The 22,601-nt window shown below is 38.1% G+C and overlaps 1 protein-coding gene across 1 annotated transcript; it reads right to left on the bottom strand.

The window, feature by feature from the left end:
* Positions 1-15,173: 15,173 nt before the first annotated feature.
* Positions 15,174-22,376, bottom strand: LOC115797545 (uncharacterized). The gene is made up of 11 exons (XM_030754138.1): positions 22,268-22,376; positions 22,010-22,182; positions 21,746-21,886; positions 21,516-21,654; positions 21,081-21,261; positions 20,672-20,813; positions 19,399-19,542; positions 18,056-18,108; positions 17,902-17,973; positions 16,513-16,589; positions 15,174-15,486 (listed from the first exon to the last, which is right to left on the bottom strand). Exons 1-11 carry the CDS (start codon positions 22,370-22,372, stop codon positions 15,376-15,378), a joined length of 1,338 nt encoding a protein of 445 aa, XP_030609998.1. The 5' UTR covers positions 22,373-22,376; the 3' UTR covers positions 15,174-15,375.
* Between the last annotated feature and the right edge of the window lie 225 nt (positions 22,377-22,601).

Genomic DNA, 22,601 nt, shown 5'->3' with positions numbered 1-22,601 from the left:
AAAGGCTGTTGTATATTGTACTGTGTTTTTGGATTCATTTAGTGTAAATGCTTTCTTATTTTAAGACAGAATATGTAGAATTAGCAATTCTTGAATTCAGAAGAACATCTGTTAGTTCCTCTTGTTTTAAGAGTTTTTCTCTCAAAGTGAGAAAGAAAAAAACACTGAAAGAAGCATTGGCAGGCTAGTTTTGAGTTTATTTGACTTGATAAAGCACTTGAAATGAGTGTTAAACAACTTGTTTTAAGTTATTTCTCACTTGTCTAAAGACTAGATATTTTGTCTTATTTCAAGAAATCTTATCAAGTGTAATTATCTCAATCCACTGGCAGAATATTTCACTTGATTATAGTCTGAATCTTTCCAAATTAAGTAGTTTTTTCCTTATATTTAGACAGGTAGTTTTTGCAGTGTGGGGCCACCTCAGCGGCCCCACCTCATCAACCTCTGAGTAACATGCCTGCCCCAAAGGTCCTATGTGTATCAGGTTGTAAGTGTGTATGTGTTGTGAGTTATAATGACTAAAGTGCAATTAAAACGGAGAGGCAAGTGGTGGTGCAGCTCTCCACGTGGCCTCTCCATCCTACATCTGTGAGTGATGTGTATTCTGTGTGTGTGTGTGTGTGTGTTTGTGTATGGGGAGGGGGAGGGGGAGGGGGGGGGTATATGACCAGGAAGAATCCTGGAAGAAGAGAGCCAGCTGTCCGCTGGCTCAATAGGCACCCCGACCTCCCACACCCCAGCACAGGGCAGGGGGAGGTGAGCCTGGTGACAGCATCCCGGAGCACTGCAGCACCCGAGGTTGGCGCCCTCGCCCCCACTGCAGAGGGCGGCCTGCTCCCCCTAGATGCCCATTCACTCAACAATAGACACAAACAAGCGACAGGACATACTGGCCTGGGCATGGAAATGCAGTGCCCAGTCCCCCCCAACCACCCCACTGTGGCTTATATTGTACAAGTTGTATTTGGGGTCTTTTAGTCATTTTGAATATATTTAAACATATTTCTGTCCATAAATTTTGATCCAGGTTGACAGAAAGATCACGCTCCCATTTTGCAATTGGGAGGGAAACTGAATCATCAGTTTTTATTAATAATTTATATAATTTTGATAACAATTTTGGGGTACAGAGGTTAAGAAATTCTGTTACCCAAGTAGGCATTTCTAGATTCAATTGATTAAGGTTAAATCTTCCCTGTAGGACGGACTTAAGTTGTTGATATTCCAGAAATCTACCGTTGCCAATTCTATATTTTGATATAAGTTCTTGGAACGTGATAAGATTTCCATCTTGGATAATATGTTCTAAGTTATTTATACCCTTATCACGCCATAACGGAAAATTCAGCATTTGCTTTTTCTGGCAAATATCTGGATTGTTCCAAATGGGTGTTAGTTTACAGGGGATGAGTGAAGACTTAGTTATTTTTAAAAATTCCCACCAGGCTGTCAGAGAGGTATTTATACTAAGGACTTTATAGCAGTTATGATGTTTAATACTGGAACTAATGAAAGGTAGATCTGAGATTTTTATTTTTCCACAAAAGCCTGTTCTAGATCCAGCCATGGGTTGTCTAATGAATTGAATTTGATCCACTTTGAAATATACTGCAATCTACTGCTTAAGAAATAGTAATAAAAGTTTGGTAATTCTAGACCTCCACTGTGTTTTGGCTTTTGTAAAGTTTTTAAGCTTATTCTTGACGGTTTGTTTTTCCATAAAAATTTTGAGATGTTTGAATCTAGTGACTTAAACCAAGGAAGTCAAGTCAAGTCAAGTCAAGTCAAGTTTATTTATAAAGCACATTTAAAACAACGACGTTGACCAAAGTGCTGTACAAGATCTGTAACCCCAAGGACTATATTAAATAAAAATAAAAATATATAAATAAATAAATAAAATAATAAAATAAAAATAAATAAATAAAAACATTAAGAACAATAAATAACATAAGAAAATTAAAAATTAAAACGTTTAAAACAAGTACCATAAAAATACCATAAAACAATCTAAAAGGAGGTAGCACTGCAGCCAAATGCCAAGGAAAAGAAATGTGTTTTTAATAGAGATTTAAATGTGTGTATCGTCTGAGCTGAGGAAGAGTAGGTTTATTAGGGATCAATGAAAATAGATAATTAATTTTTGGTAAAACCATCATTTTAATGGCAGCAACTCTCCCCATGAGTGATATAGGTAAACTGTTCCAACGTGTGAGATCATCCTCTATTGTTTTTAATAAGGGGATATGATTTAATCGTACCAAGTCTGAGAGCCTGGCGGAAAAATTTATGCCTAAATATCTAATATTTCCTGACTTTAGTGGGGTCCTAGAGGTTCTCTGGAAATTACAATTCAGAGGCAAAACTGTTGATTTACTCCAATTGATAGAGTAATCAGATATAGATGAGAACTTATCTATCAGTGTGATAGTCTTCAAAAGAGAGCCTTGTGAATTCCCAAGGAAAAGTAATACATCATCAGCATAAAGGCTAAGTTTATGGTCCATATTTTCAGTTTGAATCCCTTTAATATTTACATTTTGACGGATTGCTGCTGCTAGCGGCTCAATAAAAATTACAAAAAGAGAGGGAGAGAGTGGGCAGCCCTGCCTGGTGCCCCTCTGCAGACTGAAACTTTGTGAAATGAGATCATTTGTCCTAACACATGCATTCGGAGAGCTGTGTAGTGTTCTGATCCAGTTTATAAAGGATGAACCGAATCCAAATTTTTGTAGAACTGCTAGTAAGAATTTCCAATTTACCCGATCAAATGCCTTTTCTGCATCTAAAGACACGATTGTCGTCTCTAATTTGTTAATAGAACAATAGTCTATTATATTTATCAGTCGACGTGTATTATTGGCTGAGTGCCGACCCTTGATAAAGCCTGTTTGATCTGGATGTACAATAAATGGAGTAATACTTTCTAATCTTTTGGCAAGGGCTTTGCAAATTATTTTAAGATCTACATTAATGAGAGAGATTGGCCTGTAGCTGGATGGGAGTGTGGGGTCTTTGCCTGGTTTAAGAAGCAGGCTAGTGTTAGCAGAGTTTAAGGTTGGAGATAAGATGTGGTCATTCTGAATCTGAGTTACCATTCTGAAAAAAATGGGAGCTAGCTCAAACCAAAATTCTTTATAAAACTCGGCTGGAAAACCATCTGGGCCTGGGGCTTTATTATTTGGGAGATGCTGTAGGGCTTCACTAAGTTCAGACAATGAAAGAGGTAAATCCAGAGCTGCAGCCTGGCTGTCATTTAGTTTTGGTAGATTTATATTATTAAGAAATTCTTCAATTTCAGTATCAGATGGGTTAATCTGTGGTGAATATAAGGCTTCATAGAAGTCTTTGAAAGAGTTATTTATTTGTTGTGGGTCATGAGTAATAATACCAGTCGAGTCTTTAATAGAAAAAATAGCTGTTTTTTTCTTTATTCAGTTTTAATTGGTTGGCCTTTTTCTTTTTCTTCTGTCTACAAATAATATTGATTTGATTTAACCATTTTTTCAACTGCAACCTCAACAAGGATGGGCAAGACCTGACGTGCTTCAGTAAAATGTTTGAAATGTATCCATCCAAAAATCTATCCAAAATTGAACAATTGAAACTTTTTTTCTTAAGTATCTCACAGCCAATACAAAACATGTTGGATAAAAAAATAAAAATAATATAAAGGGGTGCAATGCAGCTTTAGGCTTGTTCTTCACCGTGGATTTCACTGCCATTCTCAGTGAGCATAACCTTCTCCAGACACAGCTTTGTTTCGTTGCTTTGATCAGCCATTACCATAAAGGACACTCCTCATGTAAATATGTGGATACATTTTTCCATCAACATTTTGATAGCATAATACAATGCTTATAAGAGATCATGACTTGGATATGAGGAAAATTAGTGGTCCAGCTTTCATGCAAAGCAGTGAGTAATTTTCCATCTCTGTGGTGGCATGTTTCTCAGGCACGAATCAGAGGCCTGCGCTTCTGATACAGTGACATGAAAAAAAGGGTAAAATCCCCCCAAAACTCAGACTCCAGATTTATTATTTATATCACAGGATTGGAGAGTTTGACTAATGGGTAAAGTTGTGAATGCAAAGTAAAGGATCATAAAATGTGATTATTATGATCACACAGCAAATGCTTTGTTTTTGTTGTTTTTTGACAAATTTGAGAATGAGGTCTGTTTTAGACTTGGCTCACTGTTTTTCTGGGGTTTTTTTTATTGTTGTTCTTTCCTTTTTATGGTGCATTTAATAACATGATTTCGTTTGGCATCAAATGGTTCATATTTTTAACTTTTCAGAAACTATTTGCATTCCCTCTTACCCATGGAGACAAAATGCAAATGCTCACATATACTACAATACTGTATACTGTATTATATCTCAACACTGCAGGCTGTGGCAGCAGTGCAAGGGAAAGGAGCCAAATGCATGATGAAGGATGCAGAGTTCTGAAAAACGAGCTATATTAGCTTTAATTAAACTTTTACACAACATAACAATTAGGATGTCTTTTTTTTTCAAGTTAATAGGCAATGTCTTTACTGGTCTAAGAACAAGAAAGCTGCCTAAGAGACTTCAGGCTGCACTAAAGAATAATGGTGGTCATGCTACATTTATTAGCTTCCAAGCGCATATAAACTCTGCTTTTGCCTGTATTTCCTTTTATGTTTGCACATGCTTTAATACAGTGCTGCACCTATTTCCCATTTTCCTAGGAAAATATAAAGAAATGAGGGATGAACAAAATTGCGCAGTACGGTGTAGCATCAAAGAAGTGCAATGTAATTTCAGATCTTTTAAGATTAAACAGGCAGCTTGTGTCTAAGATTGAGAATTTATTTAATTAACATTACTGCACATATAACAAGAAAAATCAGTTAACTTTACAGAATCAAAAAACATTATGTAATTAATGAATTATTGCACTGCTGTGGGGAGTGAACACAATCAGAAGCCAGCAGCAATTAAAATTAATAATATATTTTTTAAGCAGTCGGGTGAACAACCAGGGTGACGCCATCAAGCAAAAAGACAATTCAAAGAACTGTGAAATCATTAGGGCAGGGCTTTGTTACAAATGTGGGTAAAAAGACAAAAACAGGAAGCAAACAACCAAGAAAAAAAAAACTTTCAAAATAAAACATGACGCAAAGAATAACTAAAACTGTGCACAAAACTAGAGAAACAGAACCTGGCTCCTGTGGTTGCAAAGAGTGCTGCATGTTTCTCCACTGTCTGAAGAGAGCTCATGGCTACCTGGCACAAACGAACGGGTTTCTTGAAGAGCAGCTGCTATCGCCAAATTTTAACTGAGCTGTAAAACAACAGAAGGAATTATTGTCACCCATCAGAAGTTGTTTATTCAGCCTGAGTATGTGTAATATTCATGAATTTAAAAACACACAGAAACTAAAACTGGAAAACTGAGCTTTAAAAATGCTGATTATTTATTAGACGCAAAGTTTAATGCATAATATATTCAATATGCTAGTTTGTCTTAAAGGGTTAAGCCTTTTATTGTAGTTGTGACTCCTCTCTTACATCAATTAGTATCATTGACTGAGGATTTGTTAAAAAAAAATCCTGCTCAGACCTCAGGAAAACCAATGATCAGCTTTCTAAATCTGTGTATGATTTTACCTCCATAGTTCATCAGCAAGCAGTCTTCATTAAAAAAATTATCAGGCTGTTTCGGGGCCCAGTTATTGAAACTGAAACTCATACCATCACTCCAGAACCAAACGCTCTCCTAGAAAATCAGAATACAGCTCAGTATTATACTCAGTAGGATTCAATTAAACTTTTAATTTTGTAATATTTTGGTGTAATTTGTAACATACACGTTGAGCATCAGAGCCACCGAGCCATGTGAGCGGATATGCATGAGCAGCCTGCCAAATGACATTTTGAATGAAGTGATACTCTGCAGAATCGCGCACTGACGCCAGGTGTCCTCTCTGGTTCTGACAGTGTCTCTACAAGAAGGACAGAAAACTTTGAGGGTTACAGGATTGGTCACAAACATAATCACACAAAAAACTGTGCTGGTTGCCTCCTCCCCCCTACCCCCCTGGGATGGGGGTGCCTCGGGGTTCCTGGGTGGGGCTGGGTGTTCTGGCGTGGGTGCTGGCCTGCCCCCCTTGGGGGTGCGGTGCGGGGCTGCGTTGGCTTCTTCGGGGGGGGGGGGGGCTCTGTGGAGGGTCGGGCGGTCCTTGGGTGCCGTGGGCCCGGGAGCCCTGCCGCCGGCCAGTGCAGGGGGCTGGCCGCTGGGGGGGGGCTGGCTTCTCATCGCCTTGGGTTCCCTGGAGCCCTCGCTCCTCGACTGGGGGGGCTCCGTCTGAGACCACCCTCTCCCGTCTGCTGGGGTAGGTGTGCGGTTGTCTTTGGACTGCGTGGCCGGGGGTCTTCCTGGCTCTTGGTGGGCTGCTGGTGGCCTGGGGTTCCGGGGGCTTTCCGTACCTGCCTCTGGCTTCTGATGGGTGGAGCTGCAGCGTTTTGCCCTCATTGGTAAGTACGTTCCATGACACAGACACAAACATGACACAGACACAAACGCCCACTCAATCACAACTCAACAAAATTGTTGGTGTGCGTAACATGCTTTGTTAGTTTTGTTTTTCACACACAAATTTATTTTTGCAAGTATTGATAGTATTTTTTTATATGTTAAAGTGATGAAGTATCTGATTAATAGACTTGTGCTCTTTCCCCTTTTTTTTTTGCTCCCTTTCTCTCTCCTTTTTTCTTCTCTTTATTTTCCTCTTCTTCAGCCTGTCAGCTCTGGCTGTTACATAGTATGTGGAAAAATAACTCAGATAAATAAAATAAAGGGTTAAAACATCAACAAGAAGAGCCTATTGAGAACCTATAGAGCTCATCTTGAAATAGCAAATATGTTTGGCACAACAACGCATTCAGATCACAGTTCTGCTTGCAAGATCTACCAGACATGACAGGCTTTAAAAAAAAAAAAACAACCACAAAAAGATTAGAAATAGATACGATGTTGCTGCAAAGATGGACATACCAACTGAGAAAAAAAAAAACAGCACCATAACAAAGAGACATGTTTTAAAAAAACTCAATACAACCATAAAAAAAAACAAAGAAAAGAATAAATTGAAGTAATTCTGATTACCTCAGCATCACCCCAGGACATGCGTGTTGAAATATATTGGAAGCAGCGTTCGATTCTGTTAGTAACCCTGTAAGGAGCCCAGCCTGTGGGACACCTTCTTGAGCTCTTCACCAAGTCGCTGTCTCCTGAAAACAGTAAGGAAGCAAAGCAGAGCCGTGAGGGTGTGAAACACAACAAAGCCTGAATAATAATAATACATTTTATTTTTAAGTGCCTTTCATGACACCCAAGGACACTTTAAAGGGGTAAAAACAAAACAAATCACATAAAAGCACCAACAAGAAACTAAATGACCAAAAGAACTGAAGCGAGTATGCAATCTTTAACAAGTAAGTTTTGAGTCATGATTTGAAGGCAGGAAAAGACTTAATATTGCCAATGTCTGGTCGAAGAGATTTCCACAGTTGGGGAGTAGAGTGGGACAAAGCTCTGTTCCCCATATTACTGAGGCAGGCAGGGGGATGGAAGAGGAAGAATGCAGGTTGAAGGAAGAGGAGGTGATGTAAATAAGTTCAACTAGATAAGGAGGGGCGAGGTTGTGGATGGCCTTGAATGCATACAGGAGGATTTTAAAATGAATTCTGAATTTAACTGGAAGCCAGTGGACTCGCCGTAGGACTGGGGTGATATGGTGAAATGAGAGTTTTAGTAATAATGCGAGGAGCTGAGTTTTGAACCATTTGAAGCTTCTGGATGGATTTGTGAGGGAGGCCAAATAGAAGAGAGTTACAGTAATCAATGTGGGAGTTAACTAGGCTATGAACAAGGATGGAGGTGGTATGCGAGGAAAGGCAGGGGCAGAGGCGATTTATGTTTCATACGTGGAAATATGCACACTGGATAATATTATTGATACAGGAGTGAAAGGATAAAGTGCTGTCAAGGATCACACCCAGACTGTTAACCTGAGGGGGAGAGGAAAACTGAGGAGCTGTTAATTGTGAGGGAGAAACTGACGACTTTGGATAAGGTGGATTTTGTTCCGACAAGAAGGAACTCCATTTTGTTGCTGTTTCATTTAAGTGTGAACCAGGATTTGATTTCAGATAAGCAGGTGGTGAGGGGGGAAGGGGGGAAGGGAATAGTTAAGCCTGGTGCATAAGTGGAGCTGGGTGTCATCCGTGAAGCACTGGGAATGGATGCTGAATTTGCAGAAGATATTGCAAATATAAAAGGAGGGTCCCCAGGAAAGAGCCTTGAGGCACACCTGAAGTTACAGGAGAAAGATGGGATTTGAAAGCTGGATGAGTGCGGCCTCTGAGAAAAGAGCAGAACCAGAAGAAGTGAATGATCATTTCTTCTGCCAAATTATTTTTGATAAAATGTTAGCAGGACTTTAGAATGAGATTGTATGTTTCTGTGGACTAGTCGAGATGTTTTCATGCTCCTATTAGTAAATCAATTCAGTTCACCTGAATAAAAATTGAATCTGAGACCCTACAAACTCACCTTCAAGCTTGTCAACAGGGTCCTCTTCGGGAATAACTGGAGGTTAGAGACAGCAGTTAGTGACTGCACTCATCCTCTCCAAAATACCATAAAAGCCCCCAACCCCACACACACACACACACACATACACACACTATCCTTTTAGATGCTTTGTTTTGTTTTTTAAAGGTACATTTAAAAAAAAGTGTTGAATTTCATTTAAAAGCATTTTCTCCACCTTGACCTGGTACAATATGAACTGTAAAGACTAGACCCACATCACAAAATTCATTGATCCACGGGACAAGAGGAAGTCTGTCACAGGACTAACACACAGAGACCTGTTTACTCTCAGATTCACACCAATTTAGAATCACCAATCAGCCTAACATGCATGCCTCTGAACTCTGAAAGGAAGTTGGTGCAGGAAAAGGTGGATTCAAACCCACTGCCTTCTTGCTGTGAGGTTACAGAGCAAACACCATTTCAGTGCCCCCATGGTGGTAAACAATATATCCATGTAGCTCTGAGGTCATAAGACCTGCTTGACATATGTTCAGACAAGAGAAAGAAACGAAAGCAGAAACCACTGGCTCACCTTCATTGGTTAAAGGTTCGACCTCTGCACCAGGATCTGCTTCTGGCACAGCTGCAACAGATTGAGATATTTAGTGAGTCCACTAATCTGCTACACAAACCTCTCTCCTTCTAAAATATCATTTCAAAGAGAATTTCATTTAAAAATCCATTTCTCTGCCTTGATCAGATAAATTATGTAGTGTAAAGATTGTAATGTGTTTTATATAATATCACAACACACAAAAAGTTATTTTAAATTTCATTTCTGTTTTTGCAGCAAATATAGGTTATGTTTAATCTGCTTGGTGATGTCATGAATTATTGTTATAATCTGCCTCAAGGTGCAGGCAGAGATTTATCATGAATGTAAATAAAAATCACAAGACAAGACAGACTGTGGTAAACCAGCGTTCAATGTTATTTTCGACCTCCTGGGGTTAGGGCCAGGAGAAACAAGTAGCAAACTTTGAACTGGCCCTGGTGATAAAGAAGATATCTAAGTAGCTCTAATGAGTCATCATAGGACCTGCTTAACAAATATCATACAGAATCTTTAAAAAGATTCAAAGAAACTACCAACTCACATTCATTGTTCAGTGGTTTGGCCTCTTTGCCAGGATCTGCTTCTGGAACATCTGAAACAGGTTTGAGACATTCAGTGGCTCCGCTAACATGCTAATTGGATTCACTGATCTGTAACTCTCCATGATATTTGTACTTTTGGGGGGGAAATTTCTAATGGCATCATCTCACAAATACTTTCCAGTTCTAGTATTGCATTACTCAGTTACTTAACACCGAATATCAGGTATCTGTGTGTGCATGCTACACCAGTGCAGGATAAAAATGTGTGTTACTACGCTTGCCAGCTTGTGTTAGCTGATAACTTTGCACTCCAAACTCCATAGTAAGTATAGTCCATAAAGCTAAAGTGGAGCTTTCAAAATGTGGAATCCAGAAACCAATGAGTGATGTCACTGTGACTACCTCCATCTTTTATTTACACTCTTTTAATTTCTACCAAAAGACTAACTGGTCTAATTAGATCAGTCTCTGTTCCACCTTGTGCTTCAAATACCAACAGCTGTATGAAGAGCAACTCCTGAAATCTTAGAAATGCTGAACCTAGACTTGTACAGAATGTCTGCTTTTTGACACAGTATGTAAATAATTAAGCAGATTTTGGCATTTCTGGTTGCACAACAGCTTGATGCTCACCAGCAGCTCCGGTTAGAGCCATCATGGCACAGAACAGTAGAGATGCACTCAGTATCTTCATGGTGGAGATGATGCAGAACTTCAAGATGATCTTCAGTGAAGAGAGACAGACTTGTTAATTATCCTGCTGAGACTTTAGTAATTCCATTATGAGAATTTCATAAAGCTGTTGTTTGTGAACAGTGGCGTCTACACTAAAAGGTTAAAGCTAAATTAAAGTCTGTATTATGGAAAAATGAAAGTTTTAAACATCTTAACTCACCACCCAAAACAGCTAAATTACATTTTTTAAAATTTAGCTTTAAAAAGGAAACATTTTCATGAAATTTTGATGTCATGTAACACAGGAAATGAAAGGAAAAGGACTTTGATGAGGTTAGGTTATGAATCTAAAGGCTATTCTGTGAGTATAAAGTACTTATTTAGCATGAATAAGTTGACAAGTCAACAATAAATTAATGAATTCATTTCAGGTAGACAGTGAAGTCAAGCTCGGCCATCCTGAGCGGATCAGCTGATGATCTAATTTGCAAATCTCATATATGACACACAATTTAAGCTGACTGAACTATGATTACTAAAGTGACTCACATGGTTATTTTTTTATTTATTCATTGATTTTAAATATTTATATCACATTTGTAAATTTAGCTACATTTTCCTAGTGTCCATTCCCTCTACAGACCTGAGGTGTCAGTGGAAGACAGAAGTCACATATTATGTATCCTTCATTTAGTTTAGCTGGTATAAATCTATGCTATGTTTAATGGTGGTAATATTTTGTTCTATTTACACCACTCCCATCAATCAGAGGCATTTACATAACCAGTTATTAAAATTTGAAGGAAAAATACCCAAAACAGCAGCCACAGGAAGCTGAAAAGAAGTTTTATCACACATATTATTAACTTAAAATATTTGTAGACTACATATAAAATCCTGAACAAAGCATTACAGTAAAATATAACAGTGCTACCTCCTGCAGGATTTTTCTTCCCTGTGTCAGTGTGCAGCTTCAGTCTTCTTCTTGTGTGGTGATGCTCAACAAGAGAAGACGGGCTCTTATATACAGTAAATTATCAGGAAATCTTAATCTTAGATAATAATTCAACCACTCACGTGTAAAACCTTATCAGATTTGTTATAGTAAATAGCATCATTCCCCATATCAAAGTTTACTTTAGAACTTCCAGGAACAAAAATGTTTATGTTTTTATACCTTTACATATTAAGGTTATATCACATTTTATAGCTCTGTTTTTCTATTTTGGAGCTATAAAGTTCACAAAGAACTTTTTTTTAAATTTTTTTATTGCCATTCAGAATCCTTCCTCAATTCTGACTAAATGATCTAGTCTCTATCTTAAATAGAGACTTCTGACTGTCTTTTCTTTTTCCATATAGTTTGTATGTAAGCACATTTAATGTCTTTTCAAGCTTGTTCATTCAGACACACTTTTAGATGCTTTTCTACTCAGTTTGGGCAATCATAATGCTTTCTTTCTACACATTCATAATAAGAAGAACAAATCATAAAAGTCAGTTCATATAAATCTCTTCATAAATCTCTAAGACAAATCATAAGAATAGAGGAAGAGGAGTACTTCTACTACTGACTCTGTGGGAGAAAGGAGAGAGGACCATCATCTGGCCACAGCAATATCCTTTGGTAAAATCCTTCCTTCAAGAGGATCCGTCTGCTCACCATGAGGTCCAGCTGTCTCTCTGCCCTCTTTTTCCCCTGTGTATTTATTGTGTCTGTTTTCACAGCTCAGCGTTTCATTGTCATCAGTGGTTTCCATGCTGTGTTCAGGTGAGTATACAAACTGTCCCTTAGTTTGTATACTCTGGCTCCTGACCAGCCTAGTATTTATTCTATATGTTGTTCTCTCTGTGTTGGCCCTGCAACAGGCTGGTGACCTGTTCAGGGTGTACCCTGCCTCTCACCCTATGACAGCTGGGATAGGCTCCAGCCCCCCAGCGACCCTGAACAGGATAAGCGGAAGTGGATGGATGGATGTTTCCCTTGAGTTTACCAGCAGAATAAAGTTGAGTTTCCTGATTTCAGTCCTGTCTCGTGAGTCCTGCATATCATGACTCGTTTCATTACATTTGTGAATTCTAAATACTGCACTTCAAAAAAATTACCATTAGTGCAATGTTTTTGATCTATGAAAGGATGAGTCCAGTTTAAAGAGCATGTTTTTCTCTGATAAGTGTTTCTGTTTCTTTTTAAGTTTTTAAAAGCCAATAATCCATGCCAAAGTAATCCTGGCAATCACAGTTTACTGAGTTCTCCTTGTGGAGCTTCCAAGAAGCCTGCATTGTAAAACGTGAGGTGATAAGATAAAGACCATAAAACACTACAGATGTTATCACACGCCCTTTACAATACAAATGATTTCTTTGACATGTTGAGTCCATCAAAAACCATAATTACTTTGGCTGAGTACGAATAAAGTGAACGTGTCTGAGTAAAATGTGAGAGAGAGAAACTGCAGGTGTTTACAAATATAAACACTCAACATGATATCTGTTTATATGTAGCAGATACAATCACTGGCAATATTTGTATTTTTTTCATTAAGGTAATATTTACTTGATTTTATAAAATTTCAGAGGACATTTTTGGAATTTCATCAATGTATTTAATGTATGTATGTAGTTTCGTGGTGCACTCAACTGAAAACCTGGCACTGGTGGGAAAACACTGATGATCCCCCCAGTCCGACTCTCTGCTGCTCTCCTCGTCGATCTTCTTTAGCAGAATCAGCCCACCAGTGAGGCCACTGTTTACATGTTCTCTGCAGTCCGTGGAGCTCCACTTAAAATACAGGCTGCCCTATAGATTTACAGTGAAGACCTGCTTATTTAAATAATATCAAACTGTAAAAGGTAAAGAAACTTGTTTGCAAACAAACTGCACGTACCGTAGAAGATGCATCTGGATCAGTGCCTCCTGGGCAGTAGTTCATCACAATGCCATATTTATCAGCCTGGGTGCTGCAGACCACCACCAGCAGCAGCACAAACAGCAGGTTATAAGACCATGAAGAGATCAGAAAGAAAAACAAGGATCCAAATTTTGTAAAACTTTTTCTTTTGTCTACAAAACCATTTTCTTACTTGCTGTTCCAATAGTGTTGGATAGAGCCAGGACAGATTACGGTGGGTGAACGGAAAACAAAAAGCTTAAAAAGTTTAAAATGATATTCTGCTTCTTGATGAATCAGAAAACATTTAGGTTTTATACAAACAGTACAAACTAACAGTTTGACATACTGGAAACTTATTAAAGGCATTTCTGTTACAGAATCTACCTTACATTTACTTTATATTTTTAAGCACCTGGGGCAGTGTTTCACTAGTTTGTGTGTTGAGGTGTCGGCTCTGTGGTGCTGTCCTTTTGCTAGTTCTTTTCAACACCCATCATTTCTTCAGTTCAACTGAAGCAGATGGATTTTGCCTTTTCCCCAGCCTGCCACTGTAAATGAGGATGTTCTCTTAACCACTTGACATTTTAAATCAGCCATCACCAATAGGCGGACCTCGGTCCGGATCCGGACCAAAATGATGTCTCAAGTGGACCCGAACCTAATACCAAAACAGAAATCATAATTAAAATTAAAATTAAAATCTTGTTGAGCGCTTTCTGGTTTACCTGCGCAGCTTTTACAGTCCTTACGGTAGTAGTGAAGCACCCAAGGAAACCCACTAACCAATTGCATGCGAGTTTGGCTATACCACATGATACCACCAAGCTAGTTCCTGCCGGCTGGTAAACTTTGTAACAAACAGGGTTATTATAGTTAACAAAAACGAACTAAATAATGAAAACTGAAACTGAAACAAACATTTTCATTAACTGAAATAAATAAAATCTATAATTAAAAGCAAAAAACAGTATTGTGAGTTTACAAAACTAACTAAAACTAACAGAAATTATAGATAAAATGACCTTTGTTTTCATAATTTTATTTAAAAAAAAACCCTTGTGGAATGATATGAAATCATTTTTTTCCGCTCTAACAGTTTAAGCTAGGAGCGCTATCGGACAACTGCGTGCATGCGTATGCGTGCTCACCGCATCGGTCCGCAAAGTAATGGCAGCGGTCTGCCAAGAAACTGCACTGATCCTTCAACGTAACCTGACGTGCGCCTCCAGAGAAATCGAACTACATGTCGGGTCTACACAGCCCACAAGGTTGTGATTAACCTGTTCAGTCCTTGTGCGTTTCTGGCTACTTTTTTGCTGCAGTGTTTGAATTTATCAGTGAGAGAATAACAATCAGGAATAATAATCAAAGCATCAATATAAGGACTCACTAATGTCAGCAAATTCCTGGAGGGAGACTGCTGAAACTATCGGAATGGATGTGAGGAAATGAAGAAAGTGGAAAAACAGGGACAAATATGTTTGCAGCCAAAAAACTGAGCACAAAGAGAGAGGACCAAAAAAGTCCCAGCCGGCACCGCATATGAAACACCAGCACGCAGTGCTCTTGTTTTTTGACCACTAACAAGGGAGAACAACTTTCTGAAGCCAAAACAAAACAAAAAACACACCTTTTCACCACATCCCAGACCTCATGTGGTTAACCAGAAGTTTATTTGATTTTTTTTCTTAACATATGACAACCTGTAGGACCACATTACAAACATATTGTAAAATAATGGAAAATATTTAATGGAAAAAAATCCTCAAAGACCAGTCACAGTCACAATACAGCCCAACAGACAATTAGAAAGACATCATTTTTAACCTCTAAATATTTTACAGTTCAAAAACTTTTATATGACAGGCATATCTGGTACAAAGATTGTTGTAATAAGTAATAAATCTCATAATTAAGGGAAAAAAGTATTATTATCATGATTTTGGTCAATTCAGTACATAAATTTTATTGAATATAATTAGTTTGTCCAGTTACATTTAAGTTGCATGTAGTGTTACAGTAAATAGAAGCTCATAGAAATAATAACCAAAACCAGAAATAATCACTGTTCATGTTGTAGCATTAGCGGGTGCTGCAGTTACAGCAACCTGTGGTTGAATGCTTCTGATGCGCAGAGTGATGCCTTCAGGCAGTCCATATGAGTCCAGTACCTGCTTCACCTGGGGAGGAAGAAAAAGCAGTGAGAAAACATCAGTCTTCTCTCAGATGTGCTTTTTCTTTGGAAACTGGCAGAAGGAAAAGTATATTTGTCACTGTATAGTGTGTCTTATTTATTCAGAGCAGACCAAACCTCTAGATACAAGTCTTGCCACTCAGCAGCTTTCTTAATGAAGATTTTTTTAGTTAGCAAACATAATCAGATGACATACAGGTGAAAAGGTAAAAGATGTGAAGGTAAATTTGCCTTTATTGAATTATTTTACTTTTAGAACAGTTAGTTCTGCTGTTTTCATTTATATAAGAACATTTACCAGAAACAGCTAATAACAAACAACATACCTTAGTTATTAATTTGTTGTTGTAATGCAGTGCTTAACAAACTTATTTAACCACCATATAATTATTGTTATTTACAATAATAATTATAATAATTACAACACTTTTGATATAATTAATCATGAAATATTACTTGATAAACTGGAACACTATGGTATTAGAGGTGTGGTCTTGGAGTTATTTGAGAAGCAGGCAACAATTTGTGAAAATTGGTGACCATCAGTCCAAGTGCTTGAACATTGTCTGTGGGGTCCCACAGGGGTCAGTATTCTGACCAAAATCCTGTACATCAATGATATATATATAAAACATCTGATATATTGCAGTTTATTTTATTTGCAGATGATTCTAATATCATTTGTGGTGGAGAGAATTCACAGCAGCTTTTAGAAATTGACACAAAAGAAATGAATCAATTGAAAACATGGTTTGATAGAAAAAACTAAATTTAAACAAAACTAAATTCATGTTGTTTGGAAATTTTAGAAAAGATCTGGGGTAGATCTACTAAAGTAGACACAAACTGTGATCTAAAATTTTCTTCTGTGATTCCTACAATTGTTTTCAAGTAAATGTTCATAGAAACTACTCCTATCATATTATCTGCAGCTACTAACACTTTTCCCAGAACTGTTGAGTACAGTTGATGATGGGCTGATTTGATTTGTGATCAGATAAGAAAAGATAACCTGATTTAGGAGGGCATCCTGATCACTTTGAAACAAATTCCCCAAAGAGGTAAGCGTCATTTTCAGACCTGCAACATCTAGAAACACAAAGACACAATGTTAGAATGGTGATCAAAAATTATTAGTTTATCACTTAAATGTCTCTAAACCAACAAGCACATGTTTTTCTGGAGTCATTTGTACATCAGTAATATAATCTAATCATAAGATGTGCTGCAGAACTGACACTCCCTGTATTAGTAATCTCTAGGCTTTACTCAGCAGTGTGATGAAGTTACTGCAAGTAGCTGCTTAGCAACGTTTGCAAGCAGCCGACAAGCTTTCGATCCGTTGTCAGGTCCAGTGGTTTTTCTCACATTCAGTTTTCTCTGTATTGTGTTTGGAACCAACCCTGGCTTCTGAGTTTGTTCACGTCATTAGACATGGATCATTTGTGCACTTTGATACCATAGTTTGGTAAAATTTTGCTAAATAAAATAATGGCCTGGTAACACCCAAAATATAGCAATGCCAAATCAGTGTGTATTTGCTAAATATCTGGTCTAGAAATTTGGTGGGTGACATACTTAGGCCAGCAAAGACACTACTTGTTGTACTAGTCAAACGAATGGTGTGGGGCTGTTTTTCAGGAGTTGGGCCCAGGCCCTTAGTTCCAGTGAAAGGAACTCTTAATGCTTCAGCATACCAAGACATTTTGGACAATTTCATGCTCCCAACTTTGTGGGAACAGTTTGGGGATGGACCCTTCCTGTTCCCACAAAGCAGGAAGCAGGTCAGACATAGATGAGTCAGTTTGGTGTGGAAGAACTTGACTGGCCTGCACAGAGTTCCGAGAGCCAGGCTTTCTCGTCCAACATCAGTGTCTGACCTCACAAATGCGCTTCTAGACAAATGGTCAAAAACTACCGTAAACACACTCCTAAACTTTGTGGAAAGCCTTCCCAGAGCTGAAGCTCTTATAGATGCAAAGGGTGGCCCGACATCCTATTAAACCCTATGGATTAAGAATGGTATGTCACTTACGTTCACATACATATGAAGGCAGATGAGTGAATGCTTTTGGCAATACAGTGCATATATGATCTATATGTGAGTTTTTGTGGAGAAGATAATCCTCGGAATTGAAATGAATGTGGTCCATCACAGTTAATTTTGGACTCTAGTTTTTCTGCAGTTGGTCAATGGTGTGAATTCTGAGAGAAAATGTTTATCAAAACTAAACTCTATACATGGAGAGATTACGTGGACTCATTATGATTCCACTGGAACGAATGAAAACTATCATCATGTTTTGTCCCTTTGGTTTGATTCATCCTTAATATAAGCACTAGTTTATATTCTTGACACTTTAAGTATGTCAAGTGTGTTGAACATCGCTTTCATACTCACACACTGGTGTATTGATTGGTGGCGTGGTTGTTGAAATGGCAGGTAGTAGAGTTGGTGAAGTGGTATTTGATGCTGTAAACAGTCAAAACAGAGGTTACACAAGAATGGCATCATTATTGTCGTGGTTAGTAGTGCATGTTTAAACACTACTCACCATTTCCAGCTCTCACAATGACACATCGAAGCTCAGACTGGTACTTGTTTGCACTGTGGAAATAAATCAGTAAAATAGCTCCTTTATTAAACTGTATTAAAAACATTTTTTAAAGTCTTTCCTTTCACACTGTGTACATGTTAACTCTCAGGTTCACAGTATATGTCTAAATGTCTTTTTTTTTTTATCAGTTTAGTACAATTTCATGGTTTTGCCTCCTGAGGAATTTGGATTTTAGTAATTGAATATTAACTTTTTAGATTTTGCAGAAGTAAATTTACAAGTAACTATCAAAGGAAACAAAACCCTAAGTCTAATATTTTGTTGCATAATCCTTTCACACAATGATAACATCAAGTCTACAAACCACTGAACTTTAGTATCTTGATTAGAAATGCTTTTCCAGATACCTTCACTTTCTGTTTGTCAGTGAAGCTGTTTTTCAGCAGGTAAAATGTATGCTCAGTAGACTTCAACCCATAATATTCATGCTTTTATACCAGAAAGGTCTAAAGCTTAAGGTTTCATTATGTACACTAAAATGTGAATCAGCTAGGAAAGCAAAGATAAAGCGTGTGTGCCATTCTAATAAAAAGTAAGGAACTTAGGTTGCTGTGGCCTTGGTATCTTCATGGTTTGCACAGATTGAATCGTGAGGTATTTAGGCTTAGATGAACTATACTTTGTCAGATTATCCCATATTCAGGTTATTGTTAAAAGGGTTTTAATGTGGTAAATGACTTGGCCAGTCGAAGATCTTGCCACTGATAAAAGCTTTGGTTGCACCTGAAGCATACACGGTATTTGCACTCATTGTGTCTCTCTGTGCTGCTCTCCTTTTTCTTGTCTTTCTCCTCACCCTTTATACTGCTGAGGCAGTTCTTGTTTTTAAAAGTGTTTCATTTTGCTCTATATCTTCTCCCAACTCTGAAATATATATTTACACACCAAAGCAGGCATGTCTCTGTTGTTGTGGAGTTATTCCCCGAACATATTTGACCCACCTATATGTTTTTTCTTTAATGGCTTTCAGTCTATTATCTAAGCCTGTCTGTCTTCCTATTGTTTTTGATGCTATAGTTGTAATGTCAGCACATAAAAGGATCTGTTGGAATGAAGGTCGTGTACCTGAACAATACAAGCAAAAGTAGAAAGCCCGGGAAACATGATAAACCTGTTAGTCATTCAGGCCTTGACCTGAAAAAAGTTTGAAACTATGCACTACTATGCACAGGTTGTGAGTTGCACTATGTGCAACTCACAACCTGTGCTCCAGTTCACTTTGTTCTTAGGAATTTTCCAATAAACTTTTCTGTAAGATATTTATAAAACAAAGTACTGACCCAAAAATCGCCTGGACAACAAAACAAACGGGATGGCTTTGTCCTGCTTCTGTGGCAGACGGCGTCCATGTCAGGGTGAACTGTCCTGGGCCTGTTTGAGTCTTATTTACAGTGTAAGGCCCACTGAACAGCAGCTCAGAGATCCTTCAAACAGAAAAACTGTTGTGCTTCTAAAACATTCCCACAACAAACAGAAAAGAGTTTCTCTGATGTCTTAAATGCTTCAACTACTAGAGTAACACTTTCACCAAACATCGAACTCTGGCTACTTTTAGACTGTTTTCAAATCACTATATATATATTAGGGGTGGGACTTTAACGCGTTAATTTCGATTAATTAATTACGGGGAAATTAACGAATTAAAAATTTTAACACATTTTAATCGCACTTTGCACCGGAACGTTTCTCATTGCACGAGTCCCCTCACCTCTGCAGCTCATGTCGCCTAGCAAGCGTCAGTGCGAAGCACAGCTGTGTAAAAGCAGCTGGTTAAAAGGAGAACGAACTTTTGCTCCTTTTTGTGCTTTAATTTTAATTCTTTAATTCAAAATAAGTTGTTAAAACAAGCATAACAACATCAAGGAATACAGCTGAGAGAATGATTAATTTCCAACTATATTAAGTGAGACATTAATGTTGAATAAAACTATCCAGTTATGATGCTTAACTTTAATTTCAGGAGTTTGCTTATCACAGGAGCACTTCCACCCTTCGTTGGTCTGTGTAGTAGACTGGTGGGAAAATAAACAAGATTTTGAAGTTTAAGCTTATGTATATTGATTTATTCATCAACTAAACTTAAATTAATATTTCTCATGTTAAATATTAAAATGTGATTAATTTCGATTAATTAATTACAAAGCTTCTAATTAATTCGATTAATTTTTTTAATCAAGTCCCACCCCTAATATATATTAGGGGTGGGACTTGATTAAAGTCCCACCCCTATATATATATATATATATATATATATATATGTATGTATATATGTTACCATAAGCTTAACCATCAGTTTAACCATCAGCTTCATCCTAATGTCAGTATAAAACTGGTTGTGTTACAGTTGGAATGTCAAACCTGCTTCTAAACTTTCTAGGATCAGTGCTGGAATTTCGCAACTTAAAAGATAAGATTGTTGACATGTGAGATTTGCCTGTTAATCATATTTTAAGTGTGCATATTTAATTTCTAACAGTCAGTTCTGCAGGATGTTTTAATCATTGGTACTTTGACACATAAAGCCTTTTAAATATATATTTGCCTTTGACTTACGTGGAGTTAAGTGCCTGTGCACTGATGGTGATTTGCAGAGTCTCGTTGACATTGGTGAAGAACTGAGCTCCGTGCGCTGGAGTTGGAGGCAGGAACATGGGCAGAAAGAGTCCTTCTGTGCAGGATGGCACAGCAGGATCCACTGGAAGAGTAAACAACGCAATGTCAATAATACATTAATTTTTTTTTTTTTTTTTAGGACAGAAATTCAAATTAGTCTATCAACAGTGTTTTTGCTTGAGAGACCCACTTTTTCCAAGTTTGAAACAGCCATAAAAACAAATTGTTCGAATCCTGAGAAATCCTGGGTTTGTTACAGTAAGTATACAAAGCTATAGGTGTTAGTTAGCTTTAGGGTGAGCAAAGGCCAAAATAACAATGCCATTAACTCAGAGCCAGGAGAAATTACCTATCAAGACAAACTGGACTGGTATTTTGCCAATAGCGTCGTTGGTAGTTAGTGTTGTCTGTGTCCCACCGGTTTCAGTGAGCGTGATGGTCTCCCTGGGAAAGTCCTCCATCATTAGCTGTACTGCATACGGACCTTCATTACTGCTGTTGGTGGGACTGAATGACAGGGTACAAGAGGACTGCACAAGGACAACAAAAGACATGAGCATAAATAACCCACAGATTTTCTTCAGAGTAATAAAAAGCAGCACTTCACATACAGTATAATATTTACAATTATCTCAATTAACAAGAATGAATCTCAATACCAGCACACAAAGTTTTTTAGACAAAACTTTGTCTGCCAAATATGTTGATGTGGAATGTTATCTTCAAGCATCATTGTCTGCGCCAACATGTCTCGTGTGACGAGAGACTAACAATTGATACTCACTGGTGAGAGGCTGAGGACAGATGGAGGTGTGCAGGGGGCACACTCTGACAGTGACATGTTTCCATTTCTGCATTTAACTACATCTCCATCAGGATCAAACATCAACAGGTTGAAATTTCTTGCGCAGTTGGAAGGAACTCTGATGAAGTAAGAGTAAATTAACAAAAGTGACACAAAATTGTATGAATCTATGTTACCAACAAGGAAATGGAGACACAAATGGGGCTTACCTGACAGCTGGTATGATGGTGGTCTGGGGTGACGTGTTGGCACTGCCGGTGTCGGATCGGAATCTCAGATCCACCACAGCCTGAGCTGTAAATGATACAATGCCATTTTTGATGCCAGAGATCCAGCTTAAACCACTGACCCTGCAATAGAAATGAATAACATGTAAGAGGAGGTGTTTTGACTTTCATCACCCTTCAGTGGCAATTAGAAAAATGACCACGGTTTTGCAAATGCAATTATGTACAGTGTCGAGGTGAACTCACGGAATTGGAAATATAGAGTTGCTGGAAAAAATCCGAGTAAGGATTCCTTCAGTTTGGCATGGCCCTCCATTACTCTCCTCGTTGACCTTGTTCAGCACAAGCGACTCACCACCGATGGAGTATGGCAGATTGTATATGCAGAAACTGTTGCTCAGCTTGTAATAAAGGGTACCCTGCAGATTTACAGTGATGAGGTGTTTACTTGATTACCTTTAAATTTCAAAAGAATATACTTGTTTGTAAAGAAACTGTACTCACTCTGGAAAATCCATTTGAATTAGGGTAGTAGTTCACTACTAAACCATAAAAAGCAGCCTGGACACTGGAGACCAGCAGCAGCAGCAGCAGCACAGAGAGCGACATGGTGAATGTGTTTGACACTGCACAAAAGAAGATCAATAGTTTAAAGTAGGCTGGGACATGATTTGGTATGAGGAAATGTTTCAGATGTGAATGGTATGGTGCTGTACAGTGAGTGGGAGACCAAACCAGTTGCCAACAACAAAGAAATAAGATTCCTTTCCATCATTATCGGGAATTCAAGCATAATCGCAGGAACAGGTTAATTGCAACGCTGTGATTAACCTGTTCA

This window comes from Archocentrus centrarchus, chromosome 18 (genome assembly GCF_007364275.1).
Source record: "Archocentrus centrarchus isolate MPI-CPG fArcCen1 chromosome 18, fArcCen1, whole genome shotgun sequence".
NCBI classification, from domain to species: Eukaryota; Metazoa; Chordata; class Actinopteri; order Cichliformes; family Cichlidae; genus Archocentrus; species Archocentrus centrarchus.
The sequence above is the reverse complement of the archived record's forward strand: the minus strand, read 5'-3'. Positions and strand labels throughout refer to the sequence as shown.

Bases quoted from the DNA above. Each gene is read 5' to 3' on its own strand.
- LOC115797545 (XM_030754138.1), bottom strand. From the start codon at position 22,372: ATGTCGCTCTCTGTGCTGCTGCTGCTGCTGCTGGTCTCCAGTGTCCAG. The intron at 21,655-21,745 runs GTAAGCCCCATT...TTACTTCATCAG, and splicing joins ACCATCATACCAGCTGTCAG to AGTTCCTTCCAACTGCGCAA. The intron at 17,974-18,055 runs GTGAGTAGTGTT...GACTGTTTACAG, and splicing joins CATTGTGAGAGCTGGAAATG to CATCAAATACCACTTCACCA.